Source organism: Macaca nemestrina, chromosome 7, assembly GCF_043159975.1.
Source record: "Macaca nemestrina isolate mMacNem1 chromosome 7, mMacNem.hap1, whole genome shotgun sequence".
In the NCBI taxonomy this organism is placed as follows: Eukaryota; Metazoa; Chordata; class Mammalia; order Primates; family Cercopithecidae; genus Macaca; species Macaca nemestrina.
The window spans coordinates 160,703,733-160,723,616 of NC_092131.1; the positions used below are offsets into that span (position 1 = coordinate 160,703,733).

Genomic DNA, 19,884 nt, shown 5'->3' on the forward strand with positions numbered 1-19,884 from the left:
CCAATGGCTAGTATGTATTCTCTCTTTTTTTTTTCTCTTTTGAGATGGAATCCCACTCTGTTGCCCAGGTTGGCATGCTGGTGTGCAGTAGTGCGATCTTGGCTCGCTGCAACCTTTGATCAGCCTCCCGAGTAGCTGGGATTACAGGCATGCGCCACCACGCCCGGCTAATTTTGTATTTTTAGTAGAGACAGGGTTTCTCCGTGTTGGTCAGGCTGGTCTCGAACTCCTGACCTCAGGTGATCCGCCCGCTTCAGCCTTCCAAAGTGCTGAGATTACAGGCGTGAGCCACTGTGCCCAGCTGGCTAGTATGTATTCTTTAAGACAAGTTGAAATGCTGTTGCTGGCCGGGCACGGTGGCTCATGCCTGTAATCCCAGCACTTTGGGAGGCTGAGGCAGGAGGATCACTTAAGGTCTGGAGTTCGAGACCAGCCTGATCAGCATGGTGAAACCCCATCTCTACTAAAAATACAAAAGTTAGCCGGGCATGGTGGCGCAAGCCTGTCATCCCAGCTACTTGGGAGACTGAGACAGGAGAATTGCTTGAACTGGGAGGCAGAGGTTGCAGTGAGCCGAGATCACGCCACTGCACTCCAGCTTGTGCCACAGAGTGAGACTCTGTCTCAAAAACAAAAAAAGTCTGTTGCCAAGAGGGACTGGATAAGGGGAACACAGCATGAAACCAGGTTCTCTGGTGTACTTTATCTCATAGAATGCAAGTACTGATGTAAATGTACTATGTAAATAATTTAGTGTTTTTGCTCAGAACAGTTGCTGTTAGGAACATTTCCTACATGAGTAGTTTCCAAAGCAGGAATCTCTGAGATGACCGTTAATGGCCTTCTACCACTCTGTTGCATTTAGATTTTTCTATTTTCATTTTGTGTTGCTTTTTTGAGATGGAGTTCCGCTCTGTTGCCTAGGCTGGAGTGCAGTGGTGCAATCTCGGCTCACTGCAACCTCTGCCTCCCAGGTTCAAGCGATTCTCTTGCCTCAGCCTCCCCAGTAGCTGGTATTACAGGCATACACCACCATGTCTGGCTAATTTTTTTGTGTTTTTAGTAAAAATGGGGTTTCGCCATGTTGGCCAGGCTAGTCCTGAACCCCTGACCTCAGGTGATCTGCCCAAGGCAATAATTCAGTAAATCACAGAGACTTACTCCTGTGGTTTCTTCTAAGACTTTTGTAATTTTAGTTCTAACACTTAGGTCTAGGTTTTTTTTTTTTTTTTTTTTTTTTTTTGAGATGGAGTCTTGCTCTGTGGCCCAAGCTGGAGTGCAGTGGTGTGATCTCGGCTTACTGCAACCTCTGCCTCCCAGTTCAAGCAATTCTCCTGCCTCAGCCTCCTGAGTAGCTGGGATTACAGTCATGCGCCACCATACCTGGCTAATTTTTTTTGTGTGTGTGTGATGGAGTCTTGCTCTGTCACCAGGCTGGAGTGTAGTGGCATGATCTCGGCTCCCTACAACCTCCACACCTCCCAGGTTCAAGCGATTCTCTGCCTCAGCCTCCTGAGTAGCTGAGATTACAGGTGCCTGCCACCACGCCCAGCTAATTTTTGTATTTTTAGTAGAGACAGGGTTTCACCATTTTGGCCAGGCTAGTCTTGAACTCCTGATCTCGTGATCCACCTACCTCAGCCTCCCAAAGTGCTGGGATTACAGGTGTGAGCCACTGCACCCAGTCCCTCTTTTATCATTTTTTTTTTTTTTTTTTTTGAGACGGAGTCTCACTCTGTCATCCAGGCTTGAGTGCTGTGGCATGATCTCGGCTCACTGCAAGCTCTGCATCCCGGGTTCACACCATTCTCCTACCTCAGCCTCCCGAGTAGCTGAGACTACAGGCGCCCGCCACCACGCCCGGCTAATTTTGTTTTTGCATTTTTAGTAGAGATGGGGTTTCACCATGTTAGCCAGGATGGTCTCGATCTCCTGACCTCATGATCCGCCTGCGTTGGCCTCCCAAAGTGCTGGGATAACAGGCATGAGCCACCATGCCTGGCCTATTATTTTTTTTTAAGAAATAGGATCTTGCTATGTTGCTCAGGTTGAAGTGCAAGGGCTCGTCACAGGAGTGCTTATAATGCACCACAGCCTTTGATCTCCTGGGCTAAAGTGATCCTCCCACGTCAGTCTCTCAAGTATCTGAGACTACAGGAGTGTACGCTACTGTGCTCAGCCCTATGATCAATTTTAAGTTAACTTTTGTGAAAGGTATAAAGGTCCAAATTCATTTTTTGCATCTGAGTATTCAGTTGTCTCTTTTTTTTTTTTTTTGAGACGGAGTCTCGCTCTGTCGCCCAGGCTGGAGTGCAGTGGCCGGATCTCAGCTCACTGCAAGCTCCGCCTCCCGGGTTTACGCCATTCTCCTGCCTCAGCCTCCCGAGTAGCTGGGACTACAGGCGCCCACCACCTCGCCCGGCTAGTTTTCTGCATTTTTTAGTAGAGGCGGGGTTTCACCGTGTTAGCCAGGATGGTCTCGATCTCCTGACCTCGTGATCCGCCCGCCTCGGCCTCCCAAAGTGCTGGGATTACAGGCTTGAGCCACCGCGCCCGGCCCTCATTTTTTTTTTGTACTAGTCATTGCTAGTATATGGAAACAGGGGGCAGGGTCAGTGGTTCACACTTATAATCCCAGCACTTTGGGAGACTGACGTGGGAGGATCACTTGCCCAGGAGTTTGAGACCAGCCTGGGCAACATAGTGAGACCCTGTCTCTAAAAAAATATATAAAAAAATAAAAAAAATTAGCCAGGTGTGGTAGCACACATCTGTAGACTCAGCTACTTGGGAGGCTGCGGTAGGAGGATCCTTGAGCCCATGAGGTCAAGGTTATAGTGAGCTATGATCTTACCACTGCGTTCCAGCCTGGGTGACAGACCAACAGTGTGTCTCTTAAAAAAAAAAAAAAATTAGGCTGGGTGTGGTGGCTCACAGCTGTAATCCCCAGCACTTTGGGAGGCTGAGGCTGTTGCATTACGAGGTCAAGAGATAGAGAGTATTGCTTGAACTTGGAGAGGTGGAGGTTGCAGTGAGCCAAGATCACACCACTGCACTCCAGGCTGGGTGACGGAGATTAAAGACAAAAATATGATTGTTGGGTCTTTTTTTTTTTCTGAGACGGAGTCTCCCTCTGTCGCCCAGGCTGGAGTGCAGTGGCCGGATCTCAGCTCACTGCAAGCTCCGCCTCCCGGGTTTACGCCATTCTCCTTTCTCAGCCTCCCGAGTAGCTGGGACTACAGGCACCCGCCACCTTGCCCGGCTAGTTTTTTGTATTTTTTAGTAGAGGCGGGGTTTCACCGTGTTAGCCAGGATGGTCTCGATCTCCTGACCTCGTGATCCGCCCGTCTCGGCCTCCCAAAGTGCTGGGATTACAGGCTTGAGCCACCGCGCCCGGCCAATTGTTGGGTCTTGATTTTTTTTTTTTTTTATTTCAAGATGGAGTCTCACCCCGTTGCAGTGGCCAGAGTGCAGTGGTGTGATCTTGGCTCACTGCAACCTTCACCTCCCGGGTTGAAGTGATTCTCCTGCCTCAGTCTCCTGAGTAGATGGGATTACAGGCGCCCACCTCCACGCCTGGCTAATTTTTGTATTTTTAGCAGAGATGTGGTTTCACCATGTTGGCCAGGCGGGTCTCCAACTCCTGACTTCAAGTGATCTGCCTGCCTTGGCCTCCCAAAGTGCTGGGATTACAGGTGTGAGCCACTGTGTCTGGCCAGAATTGTTGGGTATTGATCTTGTACGTTGCAACCTTACTGAATTTATTAGTTCTAGGAGCTTTTTAGTGAAGTCCTTAGGATTTTCTCTATGTAAGATCCTGGTGGTTTTTTCTTTTTTCAGATAGGGTCTCACTACCTAATGGCATGGCTAGATTACACAGTAGACATCCTGTTAACTTTTCAAAGACACTAGCAAACTGTTTTCCAAAGTGGTTGTGACATTTTACATTTCCATCAGATGTGTATTTGACCCTAAAGTTTAAAAATTGATCTGATCTCTTCCCCTTGATAGGAAAATCTGAATGTTTCCAGTACTTAGGAGTGTGCCATGTCCTAAAGCCTCATGTATACAAAACAGCATTTAATAAAACCTGAGAGGCCGGGCGCGGTGGCTCAAGCCTGTAATCCCAGCACTTTGGGAGGCCGAGGCAGGTGGATCACGAGGTCAGGAGATCGAGACTATCCTGGCTAACATGGTGAAACCCTGTCTCTACTAAAAATACAAAAAACTAGCCGGGCGTGGTGGCGGGCGCCTGTAGTCTCAGCTACTTGGGAGGCTGAGGCGGGAGAATGGCGTGAACCCGGGAGGCGGAGCTTGCAGTGAGCTGAGATCAGGCCACTGCACTCCAGCCTGGGCGACAGAGCAAGACTCCGTCTCAAAAAAAAAAAAAAAAAAACCTGAGAGGTACTCTGGGAATATAAAGGGAGCATACCGCCGTTTCTTTTTTGAGTGGAAGCAGTGGTCAGGAAAGGGCATACAAAGGGTATAAACTCTTGTTAAGCCTAGCTGCTCACCTAAATCTTGGAAGACTTATGTTTACAAAGAATGAATCTACCACAAAGAGAAAAAATTTTATTAATGACAATCTTGAGCAGTATAAAACTCAGAAGCTCCACTGAGGTGAAGGAAACATGGACATGATACTAAGCAAAGCCTCATCTTTTCCATAAAATGAATAAGTACATTTGGTGGAGTTTGAGACCAGCCTGGGCAACATAGTGAGACCCTGTCTCTAAAAGCATTAAAGCATTAATCCTCACATTTCGATAGGACTATGTAGCTTTCAAGTAAGCAATGTTAGAATGAGTTGTAGAGTTTTATTTATGCAAATATAGTGAGTGACAGATGGCAATTACATGAGGCTATTTGAACAAAGATGCACAAGCCTAAACAATTTCACCTAGGTAAAATATTGATGTCATAACCAAATCATGGCCCCGTTTCATAAAGGTTACTATATTCTACAGAGACTGAAGAGGTGGCCTTTCTATCCCAGCTTACCCTATTCTTGTTATTGTTTAAATTCTCCTGAAGCTTGTATAACTAGCTGACATTAGATAAATGCTATTGGCTAGCAGAAGACTGTGGTTCTGTTAATATTAGAACCAGCAGGGGGAACTTGACATTAAAAATCTAGGAACACAGGCCTGGTGCGGTGGCTCAAGCCTGTAATCCCAGCACTTTGGGAGGCCGAGACGGGCGGATCACAAGGTCAGGAGATCGAGACCATCCTGGCTAACACAGTGAAACCCCGTCTCTACTAAAAATACAAAAAATTAGCCGGGCGTGGTGGCGGCGCCTGTAGTCCCAGCTACGCGGGAGGCTGAGGCAGGAGAATGGCCGGAACCCGGGAGGCGGAGCTTGCAGTGAGCCGAGATGGCACCACTGCACTCCAGCCTGGGCGACAGAGCGAGACTCCGCCTCAAAAAAAAAAAAAAAAAAAAAAAAAAAAAAAAAAAAATCTAGGAACAGAATTTTAGGATGTATCTCATTAGAAACCTGAATTGTATAGGGACTTAAGTAAAAACCATCCCAAAGAATGTGAGCTTTAAGGTGATAATGTCTTTTCAGAGATCGTAGCACATGAAGAACCCACGGACACTACATACATGGACACTACATAGAATATGAACAGTTAGCAGAAAAAGATCTCGTGACTAAAGTAGGGAAGACATAAAAAAAAAAATTTACAAAAGGAAAAAAGTTCAGAATACAGGAATATTTACAAGATGTTAAAAAATTATTAATCTTCAGCCAAAATGAGGCCCCTTCGCATTCCCAAAACCTTTGCTTTCTTCTCCTTTCGTTCTTGCTCGCGTTTCTTCCGTTGCTCTTCCCTGAGGGGGACAGGTCACAGGTTAAGCTCTAGGGAGGCTCCACAACAGACACTTTAGAGCAACTATTGTTGGACTAACACCCAAACTTTCAAGCAATGACATCCAGCATACTTGCGTAAAACAGGCTCTTAGAAGGCACTGTGCTCCGCCTAGTGTTTCTAACACCTGTTTGTCATTGTTGTGTTAAAGGGCTAGAAACTGGTATTTTCCTTTTGCTAACTCAGCACTCTAAAATCATGCATGGAGGCTGGGCACATTTGCTCATGCCTGTAATCCCAGCATGTTAGGAGGCCAAGGCAGGCAGATCACTTGAGGTCAGGAGTTCGAGACCAGCCTGGCCAAAATGGTGAAACCCCGTCTCTACTAAAAATACGAAAGAGTTAGCCAAGTGTGGTTGTGCATGTCTATAATCCCAGCTACTGGGAGGCTGAGGCAGGAGAATCGCTTGAACCCAGGAGGTGGAGGTTGCAGTGAGCTGAGATCATGCCACTGCACTCCAGCATGGGCGACAAAGCGAGACTCCGTCTCAAAAAAAAAAAAAAAAAATAAATAAATAAAAAAAAATAAAAAATAAAATCATACATGGAATTGGAATCAGAAGATACCTTGGTGATTGAATCCAACTCTTATTATTTTACAATTTGCTTTAGGCCAGATGCAGTGGCTCACACCTATAATCCCAGCATTTTGGGAGGCCAAAGTGGGAGGATTCCCTGTGCCCAGGAGTTCAAGGCAAAAGTAAGAAAAGAACCTATCTCTAAGAAAAAAAATTTTTTTTTTTTTTTTTTTGGAGACGGAGTCTCGCTCTGCCGCCCAGGCTGGAGTGCAGTGTCTGGATCTCAGCTCACTGCAAGCTCCGCCTCCCGGGTTCCCGCCATTCTCCTGCCTCAGCCTCCCGAGTAGCTGGGACTACAGGCGCCCACCACCGCGCCCGGCTAGTTTTTTGTATTTTTTCGTAGAGACGGGGTTTCACTGTGTTAGCCAGGATGGTCTCGATCTCCTGACCTCGTGATCCGTCCGTCTCGGCCTCCCAAAGTGCTGGGATTACAGGCTTGAGCCACCGCGCCCGGCCTAAAAAAAATTGTTTTAAATGAGAAATGTCTACACCTAGAAATCAAAGGCGTGGTGGCTTACACCTGTAATCCCAGCACTTTGGGAGGCCAAGGTGGGTGGATCACCTGAGGTCAGGAGTTTGAGACCAGCCTAGCCAAGATGGTGAAACCCCGTCTCTACTAAAAATACAAAAATTAGCTGCACGCAGGGGCGGGCACCTGTAATCCCAGCTACTCGGGAGGCTGAGGCAGGAAAATCACTTGAACCCGGGATGGAGAGGGTGCAGTGAGCCAAGATTGCACCACCACACTCTAGCCTAGGCAACAGAGTGAGACTCTGTCTCAAAACAAACAAACAAACAAAAAAACCCAAGATAAGTTAATATAATCTTGGGCTTTTTTGTGTTTTTTTTTTCCCCTTCTTTCTCTTTTTTTTGGTTTGTCTAATCCTCTGAAAGAAAAGCATAATGGCTAACTCAGTAGACCCTGATTCTAGTTCTATTCCTTTCACTAAACTATGTGATTCTGAGCTTGACCTTTGACTTCTTTTTTTTTGAGACGGAGTTTTGCTCTTGTTGCTTGGGCTGTAGTGCAATGGCGCAATCTCGGCTCACCACAACCTCCGCCTCCCGGGTTCAAGCGATTCTCCTGCCTCAGCCTCCAGAGTAGCTGGGATTACAGGCATGCGCCACCACGCCTGGCTAAGTTTGTATTTTTAGTAGAGATGGGGTTTCTCCATGTCTGGAACTCCTGACATCGTAATCCACCTGCCTTGGCCTCCCAAAGTACTGGGATTACAGGCGTGAGCCACCTCACTCAGCCAACTTAATAACAGTGAGCAAAGGCCTTGGCGCAGTCATGTATAGCCATGAGTCAAATGATAGGTAACCCTGTGTCATGAGGGTCCAAGCAGGGAATCTGGGCCCAACCATGATTTGCTACAACCCAGGATGAGCTCTGGCTTTAACTTGGTTTTCATGCTGAAGGAAGCCTCTAAGGACCGTCCTGGGTGCTCCTCTTTATAGGGCCTTGATGCCTTGTAAGCCTGGCTTCCTTAGGAGTGAGGAATTGATGTCTATCTGGATACGTAGGTGCCCTGGACTGCTGGGCATTGGTATCAGGAGAGATACCCACATGCCCTGTGTTGAGGCAGATGAGTCATGCAAGAGCAGTGCTCTGAGTCTGGGTCTTCTTCTGAATCACCTGCAGAGCTTTGGAAACAATGCAGGTGCTTGGGCCTCACCCCAAACCTGCTGATTTGGAGTCCATTACACTGGAACATGTACTCAGAAAGTTCTATATATGATGCTACTTCTTTTCTTTTCTTTTTTTTTTTGAGATGGAGTCTCACTCTGTTGCCCAGGCTGGAGTGCAGTGGCACGATCTCGGCTCACTGCAAGCTCTGCCTCCCGGGTTCCTGCCTCAGCCTCCCGAATAGCTGGGACCACAGGTGCCCGCCACCACGCCTGGCTAATTTTTTTTTTCATTTTTGTATTTTTAGTAGAGACAGGGTTTCACCATGTTAGCCAGGATGGTCTCGATCTCCTGATCTCATGATCCGCCTGCCTCAGCCTCCCAAAGTGCTGGGATTACAGGTGTGAGCCACCACGCCTGGCCCATGATACCACTTCTAACCTCCCCTTAAAACACCACTATTACTGAGTCTCTATCCCTCAGAGGTGCTGCTTTTGTTTTGTTTTTTTTTTGAGGCGGAGTCTCGTTCTGTCCCCTAGGCTGGAGTGCAATGGCCGGATCTCGGCTCACTGCAAGCTCCGCCTCCCGGGTTCACGCCATTCTCCTGCCTCAGCCTCCCGAGTAGCTGGGACTACAGGCACCCGCCACCACGCCCAGCTAATTTTTTGCATTTTTTTTAGTAGAGATGGGGTTTCACCATGTTAGCCAGGACGGTCTCGATCTCCTGACCTCGTGATCCGCCCGTCTCGGCCTCCCAAAGTGCTGGGATTATAGGCTTGAGCCACCGCGCCCGGCCAAGGTGCTGCTTTTGAAATTAAAATAATTATAAAGCTGGATAATTATGTACTTACTTTGTCTGGAGATGGGGTTGTTTGTAAGTTTTCTTGTAGAAGTTAATTCTGTTGACACGTTGATTTAGATAATTATTTTCTTTAGATTGCCCCCATGGTTTTAGCTTTCCTAGTTTAGGACAGAGACAAAGAATTTTAAGAAGATTGTTTGATTTATATTCCCAACTTCATTCCCTTCATCTGTGGTTACCTGCTATTGACAATTATACTTTTTTCTTTGAGACAGAATCTCACTCTGTTGCTCAGGTTGGAGTGCAGTGGTGTGATCTGATCTTAGCTCACAGCAACCTCCGCCTCCTGGGCTCAAGTGATCCTCCCAACTCAGACTCATGAGTAGCTGGGACTACAGGCACACGCCACCATGCCCAGGTAATTTTTGTATTTTTTAGTAGAGACGAGGTTTCGTCATGTTGCCCATGCTGGTCTCGAGCTCCTGTTCTCAAGCAATCTGCCTGCCTTGGCCTCCTAAAGTGCTGGGATTACAGGCGTGAGCCACTGTGTCCAACCAATTTGCAATTTTACAAAAAAGAAATGGGACCGAATTTCTGGAAGTTTACGTGTTGCTTTTTTTTGGTTTTGTTTTGTGTTTTTTTTTTTTTTGAGATGGAGTCTTGCTCTGTCACCCGGGCTGGGGTGCAGTGGCCGGATCTCAGCTCACTGCAAGCTCCGCCTCCCGGGTTTACGCCATTCTCCTGCCTCAGCCTCCCAAGTAGCTGGGACTACAGGTGCCCGCCACCTTACCCGGCTAGTTTTTTGTCTTTTTAGTAGAGACGGGGTTTCACCGTGTTAGCCAGGATGGTCTCGATCTCCTGACCTCGTGATCCGCCCGTCTCGGCCTCCCAAAGTGCTGGGATTACAGGCTTGAGCCACCGCGCCAGGCCTGTTTTGTTTTTAAAAATTTTTTTTTTTTTGAGACGGAGTCTGGCTCTGTCGCCCAGGCTGGAGTGCAGTAGCGCGATCCGGGCTCACTGCAAGCTCCACCTCCTGGGTTCACGCCATTCTCCTGCCTCAGCCTCCCGAGTAGCTGGGACTACAGGCGCCCGCCACCTCGCCCGGCTAGTTTTTTGTATTCTTTTTAGTAGAGGCGGGGTTTCACCGTGTTAGCCAGGATGGTCTCGATCTCCTGACCTCGTGATCCGTCCGTCTCGGCCTCCCAAAGTGCTGGGATTACAGGCTTGAGCCACCGCGCCCGGCCTGTTTTTTAAATTTAAATTTAGTTTTTGTTTTTTTTTTAATTTTTTTTTTTTTTTTTTGAGATGGAGTCTTGCTCATCGCCCAGGCTAAGGTGCAGTGGCGTGATCTCGGCTCACTGCAAGCTCCGCCTCCTGGGTTCATGCCATTCTCCTGTCTCAGTCACCCAAGTAGCTGGGACTACAGGCGCCCGCCACCGCGCCCGGCTAATTTTTTGTATTTTTTTTTTTAGCAGACACGGGGTTTCACCGTGTTAGCCAAGATGGTCTCAATCTCCTGAAGTTGTGATCCGCCCACCTTGGCCTCTCAAAGTGCTGGGATTACAGGCATGAGCCACCGCGCCCAGCCTTTTTTTTTTTTTAATTTTTTAGACGGAGCTCTGTTGCCCAGGCTGGAGTGTACTGGCACGATCTCGGCTCACTGCAACCTCTGCCTCTGGGGTTCGTGCAATTCTCCTGCCTCAGCCTCCCGAGTAGCTGGGACTACAGGCACGCGCCACCATGCCCAGCTAATTATTGTATTTTTAGTAGTCGAGACGGGCTTCAGTGGCTCTCTATAGGCACAGTCATAGCATACACTGCAGCCTTGAACTCCTGGCTGCAAGTGATCTTCCCAGTTCAGCCTTCCATATAGCTGGGAGTACAGGCATACATACTACTACACCTGGCTCTATGTCCTGCTTTTCTTTTTTTATTGAGATAGGGTTTCACTCTGTTGCCCCGGCTGGAATGCAGTGGTACAGTCATGGCTTACTGCAGCCCAAACCTCCCTGGCTCAAGCAATCCTCACATCCCAGCTTCCTGAATAGCTAGGATCACAGGCACGTGTCACCATGTCCAGCTAATTTTTAAATTTTTTGGTAGAGATAGGGTCTTGCTAAGTTGTCCAGGCTGCTCTTGAACTCCCAGGCTCAAGTCATCCTCTTGCCTGTGCCTCCCAAAGTACTGGGATTACAGCCATGAGCCACTGCACCCTGCTGAATCAAGTAATTATTAATTGTTTAATGAAAAGTCTTTTAAATCACGGGTCTATGTGGAAGCAGAGGCAGGGGAAAGGAATTCTAGGTAGTCACATATGGCTTCCACTGGGTCACTAGGGTTTTTTTTTTGTTTTTTTTTTTTTTAACAACTTTAGAGGCAGAGTTGTTTTTCTTTTCTTTCTTTTTTTTTTTATTTTTTTTTGAGGTGGAGTCTTGCTCTGTACCCCAGGCTGGAGTGCAGTGGTGTGATCTTGGCTCACTGCAAGCTCCACCTCCCGGGTTCATGCCATTCTCCCTCCTCAGCCTCCCGAGTAGCTGGGACTACAGGCGCCCACCACCATGCCCGTCTAATTTTGTTTTTGTATTTTTAGTAGAGATGGTGTTTCACCATGTTAGACAAGATGGTCTCGATCTCCTGACCTCGTGATCCACCCACCTTGGCCTCCCAAGGTGCTGGGATTACAGGTGTGAGCCACCACGCCCGGCCTGTTTTTGTTTTCTTGAGGCATGGTCTCACTGTGTCGCCCAGGCTGGAGTGCAGTGGTGCAATCTCGGCTCACTGCAACCTCTGCCTCCTAGGTTCAAGCAATTCTTCTGCCTCAGCCTCCCAAGTAGCTGGGATTATAGGTGCCACCACCATGCCAGGCTAATTTTCTTATTTTTTTTCAGTAGAGATGGGGTTTCACCATGTTGGCCAGGTTGATCGCAAACTCCTGAACTAAAGTGATCTGCCCACCTCAGCCTCCTGAAATGCTGGGATTACAGGCGAGAGCCACTGCACCCAGCTGCAGAATTTGTTCATTCTTAAGTTGTCATTTTTTATTTTTATTTTTAGATGGAGTTTCGCTCTTGTTACCCAGGCTGGAGTGCAATGGCGCGGTCTCGGCTCACTGCAACCTCCCCCTAACAGGTTCAAGCAATTCTCCTGTCTCAGCCTCCCAAGCAGCTGGGATTACAGGTGCCCGCCACCACGCCTGGCTAATTTTTGTATTTTTAGTAGGCATGAGCCACCGCATCCCACCAATCTTAAGTATTTTATAGGCCCTGTAGCTTAAAACACTCCCACGTACCTTTGTGTGGTTCATAGTTGAGGGGACGAGACAAACTTGCTTTAAGATCAAACACTGGTTTCTTATTGGAGACTGGAGTCTGCGTTGCCTCAGTTGTCAGCTTGAATGGGGTAATAACTAAAAACACACCAAAGAAACCCAAGAGCTTAATTAGAAACAAAGACCTGTTAAAGCATTTATCAAAGTGTTACTTCTCTTTTTTTTTTTTTTTTTTTTTGAGACGGAGTCTGGCTCTGTCGCCCGAGCTGGAGTGCAGTGGCCGGATCTCAGCTCACTGCAAGCTCCGCCTCCCGGGTTCACGCCATTCTCCGGCCTCAGCCTCCCAAGTAGCTGGGACTACAGGCACCCGCCGCCTCGCCCGGCTAGTTTTTTGTATTTTTTAGTAGAGACGGGGTTTCACCGTGTTCGCCAGGATGGTCTCGACCTCTTGACCTCGTGATCCGCCCGTCTCGGCCTCCCAAAGTGCTGGGATTACAGGCTTGAGCCACCGCGCCCGGCCAAAAGTGTTACTTCTCATTCTTAAAAATACATGTTATAGGCTGGGCATGGGGCTCATGCCTGTAATCCCAGCACTTTGGGAGGCTGAGGTGGGCAGATCACAAGGTCAGGAGATCGAGACCATCCTGACCAACATGGTGAAACGCTGTCTCTACTAAAATACAAAAAATTATCTGGGAGTGCGGTGGCTCACGCCTGTAATCTCAGCACTTTGGGAGGCCGAGTCAGGGATCACCTGAGGTCGGGAGTTCAAGACCAGCCTGACCAACATGGAGAAACCCCGTCTCTATTAAAAGTACAAAATTACCTGGTGTGGTGGCGCATGCCTGTAATCCTAGCTACTTGGGAGGCTGAGGCAGGAGAATCGCTTGAACCCACAAAGTGGAGGTTGAAGTGAGCCAACATTGCACCATTGCACTCCAGCTTGGGCAACAAGAGTGAAACTCAGTTTCAAAAAAAAAAAACAAAACTTAGCTGGGTGTGGTGGTGCATGCCTGTAGTTCCAGCTACTCGGCTGAGGCAGGGGAATCGCTTGAACCCGGGAGGCAGAGGTTGCAGTGAGCCGACATCGTGCCACTGCACTCCAGCCTGGCAACAGAGCAAGGCTGCATCTCAGAGAAAAAATAAAAATAAAAATTAGTCAGGTGTGGTGGCACATGCCTGTAATCCCAGCTACTTGGGAGGCTGAGTAGGAGAATCACTCGAACCCGGGAGGTGGAGCTTGCAGTGAGCTGAGACTGCGCCATTGCACTCCAGTCTGGGCGACAGGGCAAGACTCCATCTCAAAAAAAAAAAAAAAAAAAAAAAAAAGGCCGGGTGCAGTGGCTCATGCCTGTAATCCCAGCACTTTGGGAGGCTGAGGCAGGCGGATCATGAGGTCAGGAGATCGAGACCATCCTGGCCAACATAGTGAAACTCTGTCTCTACTAAAATACAAAAATTAGCCAGGTGTGGTGGCACGTGCCTGTAATCCTAGCTACTCAGGAGGTTGAGGCAGGAGAATCCCTTGAACCAGGAAGTTGGAGGTTGCAGCAAGCTGAGATCACACCACAGCACTCCAGCCTGGCAACAGAGTAAGACTCTGTCTCAAAAAAAAAAAAAAAAAAAAAGTTATAGCTTGAATGTTTGTATCTCCTGCAACCCCAAATTCATATTGAAATCCTGACCGTCAATACGACTGGTGTAAGGAAGTAGGGCTTTGGGAGGTAAATAGGTCATGAATGGGATTCAGATACCCCATAGAATTTTCTCTAGCTCTCTTTCTGCCACATGAGCATACAACGAGAAGTTGGTAGTCTGCTACCTGGAAAAGAGCCCTCACTAGAATCATGCTAGTGCCCTGATCTGCCCTCATCCAGCCTCCAGAACTATGAGAGAGAAATTCCTGCTGTTTATAAGACACAGTCTTCGGTGCTTTGTTATATAATAGCAGCCCCAAAGGACTAAGACAATCTACAAGAATAGATTGTCTGAAATAGATGAAAGAGTCTGAAATAAGGGTTAAAATGGAGAAAAGAGAAGAAAACAGTAATTGAGGAAAGCTAAGCATTGAGATTAATTTCCTTTGCTAAGTAGCTTTGTAAATGTTCTGAATATCATGACATTTCCTAAGATCAGATGGGAGTTTAGAATTCTGTTGAAAGAAAGAACGGTAACTTTTCAGCTTATTTCTCTGATAAGTCCCATAAAAATTACATATTATTAATAGTATTATCATTAACATAAATAAACATAAAAAGAACCTAATCACATAGTTGAGAAGATTCATGGCCTGTTGGCTCACACCTGTACTCTCAGCACTTTGGAAGGCTGAGGCAGGATTGTTTAAAGTCAGGAATATTATTAATAAGGGCTCTTATCACTTCAGAATTTTAATTTTTGGCTGGGCGCGGTGGCTCACGCCTGTAATCCTAGCACTTTGGGAGGCGGAGGCGGGCAGATCATGAGGTCAGGAGTTCGAGACCAACCTGGCCAAAGCGGTGACACCCTATCTTTACCAAAAATGCAAAAATTAGCCAGGCGTGGTGGCAGGCACCTGTAGTCCCAGCTACTCGGGGGACTGAGGCAGAAGAATCACTTGAACCCAAGAGGCGGAGGTTGCAGTGAGCCGAGATGGTGCCACTGCACTCCAGTGTGGATGATAGAGTGAGACTCCGTCTCAGAAAAAAAAGAATATGAATTTTTGTACTGTGAAGCTAAAAATATCCGGGATGGTATAGTTTATTTTTATTTTTTTGAGATGGAGTCTTGCTCTGTGTCTCAGGCTGGAGTGCAGTGATGTGATCTCGGCTCAGTGCAACCTCCGCCTCCTGGGTTCAAGTGATTCTCAAGCGAGTAGCTGAGATTACAGGCAAGTGCCACCACGCCCGGCTAATTTTCGTAATTTTAGTAGAGACGAGGTTTTGCCATGTTGGCCAGGTTGATCTCCATGCCACCATGCCCAGCCTAAGGATGGTGTAGTTTAGTTAGCCTTTTTGCTACAGTTGGCCATCAGTTAATCCTTTCTCTCTCTTTTTTTTCCTTCTTTTTGAGACAGGGTCTCACTGTATTGCCCCGGCTGGCTGGAGTACAGTAGCACAATCTCGGCTCACTGCAACCTCTGCTTCCTGGTACAAGCGATTCTCCTACCTCAGCCTCTTGAGTAGCTGGGACGATAGATGCACGCCACCACGCCTGGCTAATTTTTGTATTTTTAGTAGAGATAGGATTTCACCATGTTGGCCAGGCTGGTCTCAAAATCCTGACCTCAAGTGATCCATCCACCTAAGCCTCCCAAAGTGCTGGGATTACAGGCAAGAGACACTGTGTCCGGCCAATCCTTTCTTTTCACAGGGGGAAGCCACAGGTCATTGCCAGATGTGAACCCTTGCCTACATCTGTGAAACAGCAATCAGGATCTAAGATCACCCAGTTAAAAAAAGCACAAAACCCTGTGTTCAAGCTATCCCACTGTATCAATATGAAATGCTGACAGGGAGTAGGATAAGGGGCTGCCATACACTGCTGCTGGAAGCATAGATTGGTACAATTCATCCAAGACAGTAAATATCTGCATATTTTCCAATCCAGCTGTTCTGCTCCTAGGTCTAGGGAAACTCTTGCAGATGTACAGGAGACATGTTTAAGAGTATTCATAGCAACATCATATATAATAATGAAAGCTGGAACCACCCACATGTTCATGAATAGTAAAATATATAAACTGACATATACCCATACCACTGAAAAATACAGTGAAAATGAGTCAACATGGTTGAATCTTGAAACATGAAGTCTGTGGTCTGGGATCCTGTTAGTGTCAGAGTCCTCTAGGACCAATCCGAGGCTGTAATGAATACTGTGCTCGTCCTCCGAATCCCTGAGTCCCACAAGGGGCACAGTGCCCTTCCTGGAGGGTCACCATTTTAGGATTAGATGGAGCTCTCAGGCAGATATCTGGTTTTTGCTTATGTCTCTGGCATTTCCCTCTCTAGTACACAATGAAAAATATACTATGTTAAATTTTTGTTTTTGATTTTATAGAAATGGAAAGAGTTTAAGGAAACAGATACAGGACGGGTGCAGTGGCTCACTCTTGTTATCCCAGCACTTTGGGAGGCCGAGGCGGGCGGATCACCTGAGGTCAGGAGTTTGAGACCAGCCTGACCAACATGGCGAAACCGTCTCTATTAAATATACAAAATTAGCTGGGTGTGGTGGTGCATGTCTGTAATCCCAGCTACTCAGGAAACTGAGGCAGGAGAATTGCTTGAACCTGGGAGGCAGAGGCTGCAGTGAGCCAAGATCGCTCCATTGCTCTCTAGCCTGCGTGACAAAAGTGAAACTCCCATCTCAAAAAAAAGAAAAAGAAAAAAAGAAAACAGATACACCTGATCATTTTGGGAAGTTACATGGCTTAAAAATGAAGCAGATTGGCCGGGCGCGGTGGCTCACGCCTGTAATCCCAGCACTTTGGGAGGCCGAGGCGGGCGGATCACAAGGTCAGGAGATCGAGACCACGGTGAAACCCCGTCTCTACTAAAAATAAAAAAAAAAATTAGCCGGGCGCGGTTGTGGGCGCCTGTAGTCCCAGCTACTCGGGAGGCTGAGGCAGGAGAATGGTGTGAACCCGGGAGGCGGAGCTTGCAGTGAGCCGAGATCGCGCCACTGCACTCCAGCCTGGGCGACAGAGCCAGACTCTGTCTCAAAAAAAAAAAAAAAAAAAAAAGAAGCAGATTTATTTATTTATTTATTTTTTACCAGCAGCAGAATTCCCCTTGGTGGTCTTTGTGTGTCCCAAGCACAGCCTCACCTTTTGGGGTGCCCCCAGACACGGTCACATGTGCAGACTTTCTGGCTGGAGTCTTGGTCAGTGAACGCTTATGCTCATTATCTTTAGTAGCAGCTGAAAACCTAAATAGGACAGCAGAGTACAAGACATGAGTACTGTGGCAAGAGTAACTTGTGTCTAGCGTATAAATAAAACCACTTGACTATCAGCAAGCAGTGAAAAGGGCCTCAATTAATACTTGTCATAGGAATGAACCTCTTTTGCAGATGAGACATATTCCTAAAAGGCTAATGCTAAAGTAAATCACATATCAACTAACGTTATTTGTAAAATATGTTCTTGTCTTTTCTGCTCTCCCTGTGATGGTGCTGGAGGAATAGGCCTGGAGGTCTCATTATAGTCCAAGAGGCAAGCCAAAAGCTCCCCTTCTTCTTCTTCTTCTTCTTCTTCCTCCTTCCTCTCTCCTCTTCCCTCCTCCTCCTCCTCCTCCTCCTCCTCCTCCTCGTGAGGGGAAGTCACAGGGAACAGAAGACTGCTATGCTAGATGAGTGGTGAGAACAGGTCTTGTATCTTCCTAAAAGAATGTCATTCATTTGAGTGGTAGAGAAATAAACCCATTCTTTACCATTCTTTACATATGGCAAATTGCCACAAATGTATTTGATTGATTCACTGATAGTATTTTTTCTACATTTTAACATCTCTGAAATTGGGATGTGTTTTTACAATTCATAAGATGTCAGTAGTTGATTGGTAGGGTTTTTTCTTGAGACAGGTTCTGGCTCTGTCACCCAGGCTGGAGTGCAGTGGTGTGATCTCAGCTCATTACAACCTCTGCCTCCTAGGTTCAAGCCATCCTCCTGCCTCAGCCTCCTGAGTAGCTGGGACTATGGGTATGTGCCACTGTGCCTGGCTAATTTTTTTCTTTTTTCGAGATGGAGTTTCACTCTGTCACCCAGGTTGGAGTGCAATGGTGCAATCTTGGCTCACTGCAACCTCTGCCTCCCAGGTTCAAGTGATTCTACTGCCTCAGCCTCCCCAGTAGCTGGGATTACAGGCATGCACCACCACGCCTGGCTAATTTTGTATTTTTAGTACAGATGGGGTTTCACTATGTTGGCCAGGCTGGTCTTGAACTCCTGACCTTGTGATCTGCCCGCCTTGGCCTCCCAAAGTGCTGGGATTATAGGCGTGAGCCACCAAGCCTAGTCTGATTTTTCTTAATGGTTCATAAAATAACAATGAGCCTTCATTCAATTAATGGTATCTTATGGTGTGAAGTCCAGACCCACCTGTACATTGCAGTGAAGGGCCAACCCTCTGACCATGGTGTTCTTTTTTTTTTGAGACGACGTTTCACTCTGTCGCCCAGGCTGGAGTGCAATGGTATGATCTTGGCTCACTGCAACCTCCACCTCCTGGGTTCATGCGATTCTCCTGCCTCAGCCTTCGAAGCAGCTGGGATTACAGGTGCGCACCACCATGCCCAGATAATTTTGTATTTTTAGTACAGACGAGGTTTCACCATGTTGGTCATGGCTGGTCTTGAACTCCTGACCTCAGGTGATCCACCCAACTCGGGCTCCCAAAGTGCTGGGATTACAGGCATGAGCCACCGCTCCTGGGCCATGGTGTTCTTAAATGAAATCAGAACTACCAATTATAGGTACTTCATATTCCAAGCTAATTCAATAAATAGACTTCTAAACTTAAGTTTTAAGTTTTAAAGTTTTTAAGTTTTAAAAACTACATTGGAGAACAGGAAAAGAAAATCTGATTAAAACATGGGCAGGCTGGGTGAGATGGTTCACACCTATAATCCCAGTACTTTGGGAGTACTCCGGTGCTGACTGAGTGGCTATGTGCCTGTGGCTAGGGCCTGAGAAACAGCTGTGAGATGCCTCACCCCTGCAGAGAAGCCCCTGACCTGCCCAACGCCCCTGTACTCCTAGTAAGGGCCTGAGAGGCAGTGTTGCAAGCAGCCTCTGGTAGATATGCCCCAAGGTCAGCCCAGCAGCCATGCAACTGCATACCGGGGCTGAGAAACAGCCCCACGGTCCCAAACCTGGCAAAGCCACCATCGCTACCAACTCTCTTAGCCTAGGCTACTGAGAGACTTACAAATGCCACTCAAATGCACTACAGCTGAAGAAACTACACAGAGACTATATTCCTGTGCCCACTTAGAACCAAGGCCAACACACCCCACTTAACTGACACCCCAAGACCTATTCATATGAGTATGTTCTTCCCTATGAAACCTCCTCTATAAAATTGGAAGAGGTCACTTTCCTAACAGATGTGTAGAAATCAATGCAAGGACACATAAACCATGAAAATGTAGGGAAACAAGTCACTTCCAAAGAAAAATGGTAATTCTCCAATAACCCAATTCATAGGGAAATATATGAAATACCAGAAAAAGAATTCAAAATAATAATCTTAGGGCAACTCCGTGAGACACACAAAATAATACAGACAAGTCAATGAAATCAGGAAAACAATTCATGATTTGAATGAGAAATTTAAGAGGTATGTATACCCGGGTGTGCCCAGGTGCGGTGGCTCGTGCCTGTAATTCTAGCACTTTGGGAGGCCGAGGCAGGTGGATCACCTGAGGTCAGGAGTTTGAGACCAGCCTGGCCAACATGGTGAAACCCTGTCTCTACTAAAAATGAAAACTTAGCCAGTTGTGGTGGTACGTGCCTGTAGTCCCAGCTACTTGGGAGGCTGAGAATCGCTTGAACCTGGGAGGAGGAGATTACAGTGATTCCAGATCTCGCCACTGCAGTCCTGGGCAATGGAGTGATACTCCATTTGAGAAAAAAAAAAAAAAAAAAAAAAGGCTGGTGCAATTGCATGTTTGTAATCCCAGCACTTTTGTTGGCCAAGGCGGGAGGGTCACTTGAGCCCAAGAGTTCAAGACCAGACTGGACAACATA

General features: G+C 47.2%; 1 protein-coding gene across 10 annotated transcripts in view; it reads right to left on the reverse strand.

Annotated features, from left to right (window-relative positions):
* Positions 1–4,552: 4,552 nt before the first annotated feature.
* The window catches only part of LOC105493181 (nucleolar and spindle associated protein 1), a 49,553-nt gene continuing 34,221 nt past the window's right edge, over positions 4,553–19,884 (reverse strand). For all 10 annotated transcript variants that reach the window (XM_071067071.1, XM_071067070.1, XM_071067069.1 and 7 more), the window contains exons 8-11: positions 16,964–17,064; positions 12,175–12,291; positions 8,935–9,043; positions 4,553–5,837 (exon numbers count right to left, since the gene is read on the reverse strand). In XM_071067071.1, coding sequence (XP_070923172.1) covers positions 5,744–5,837; positions 8,935–9,043; positions 12,175–12,291; positions 16,964–17,064 — 421 coding nt within the window. In that variant the 3' untranslated portion in view covers positions 4,553–5,743. The remainder of the gene's footprint in view (positions 5,838–8,934; positions 9,044–12,174; positions 12,292–16,963; positions 17,065–19,884) is intronic.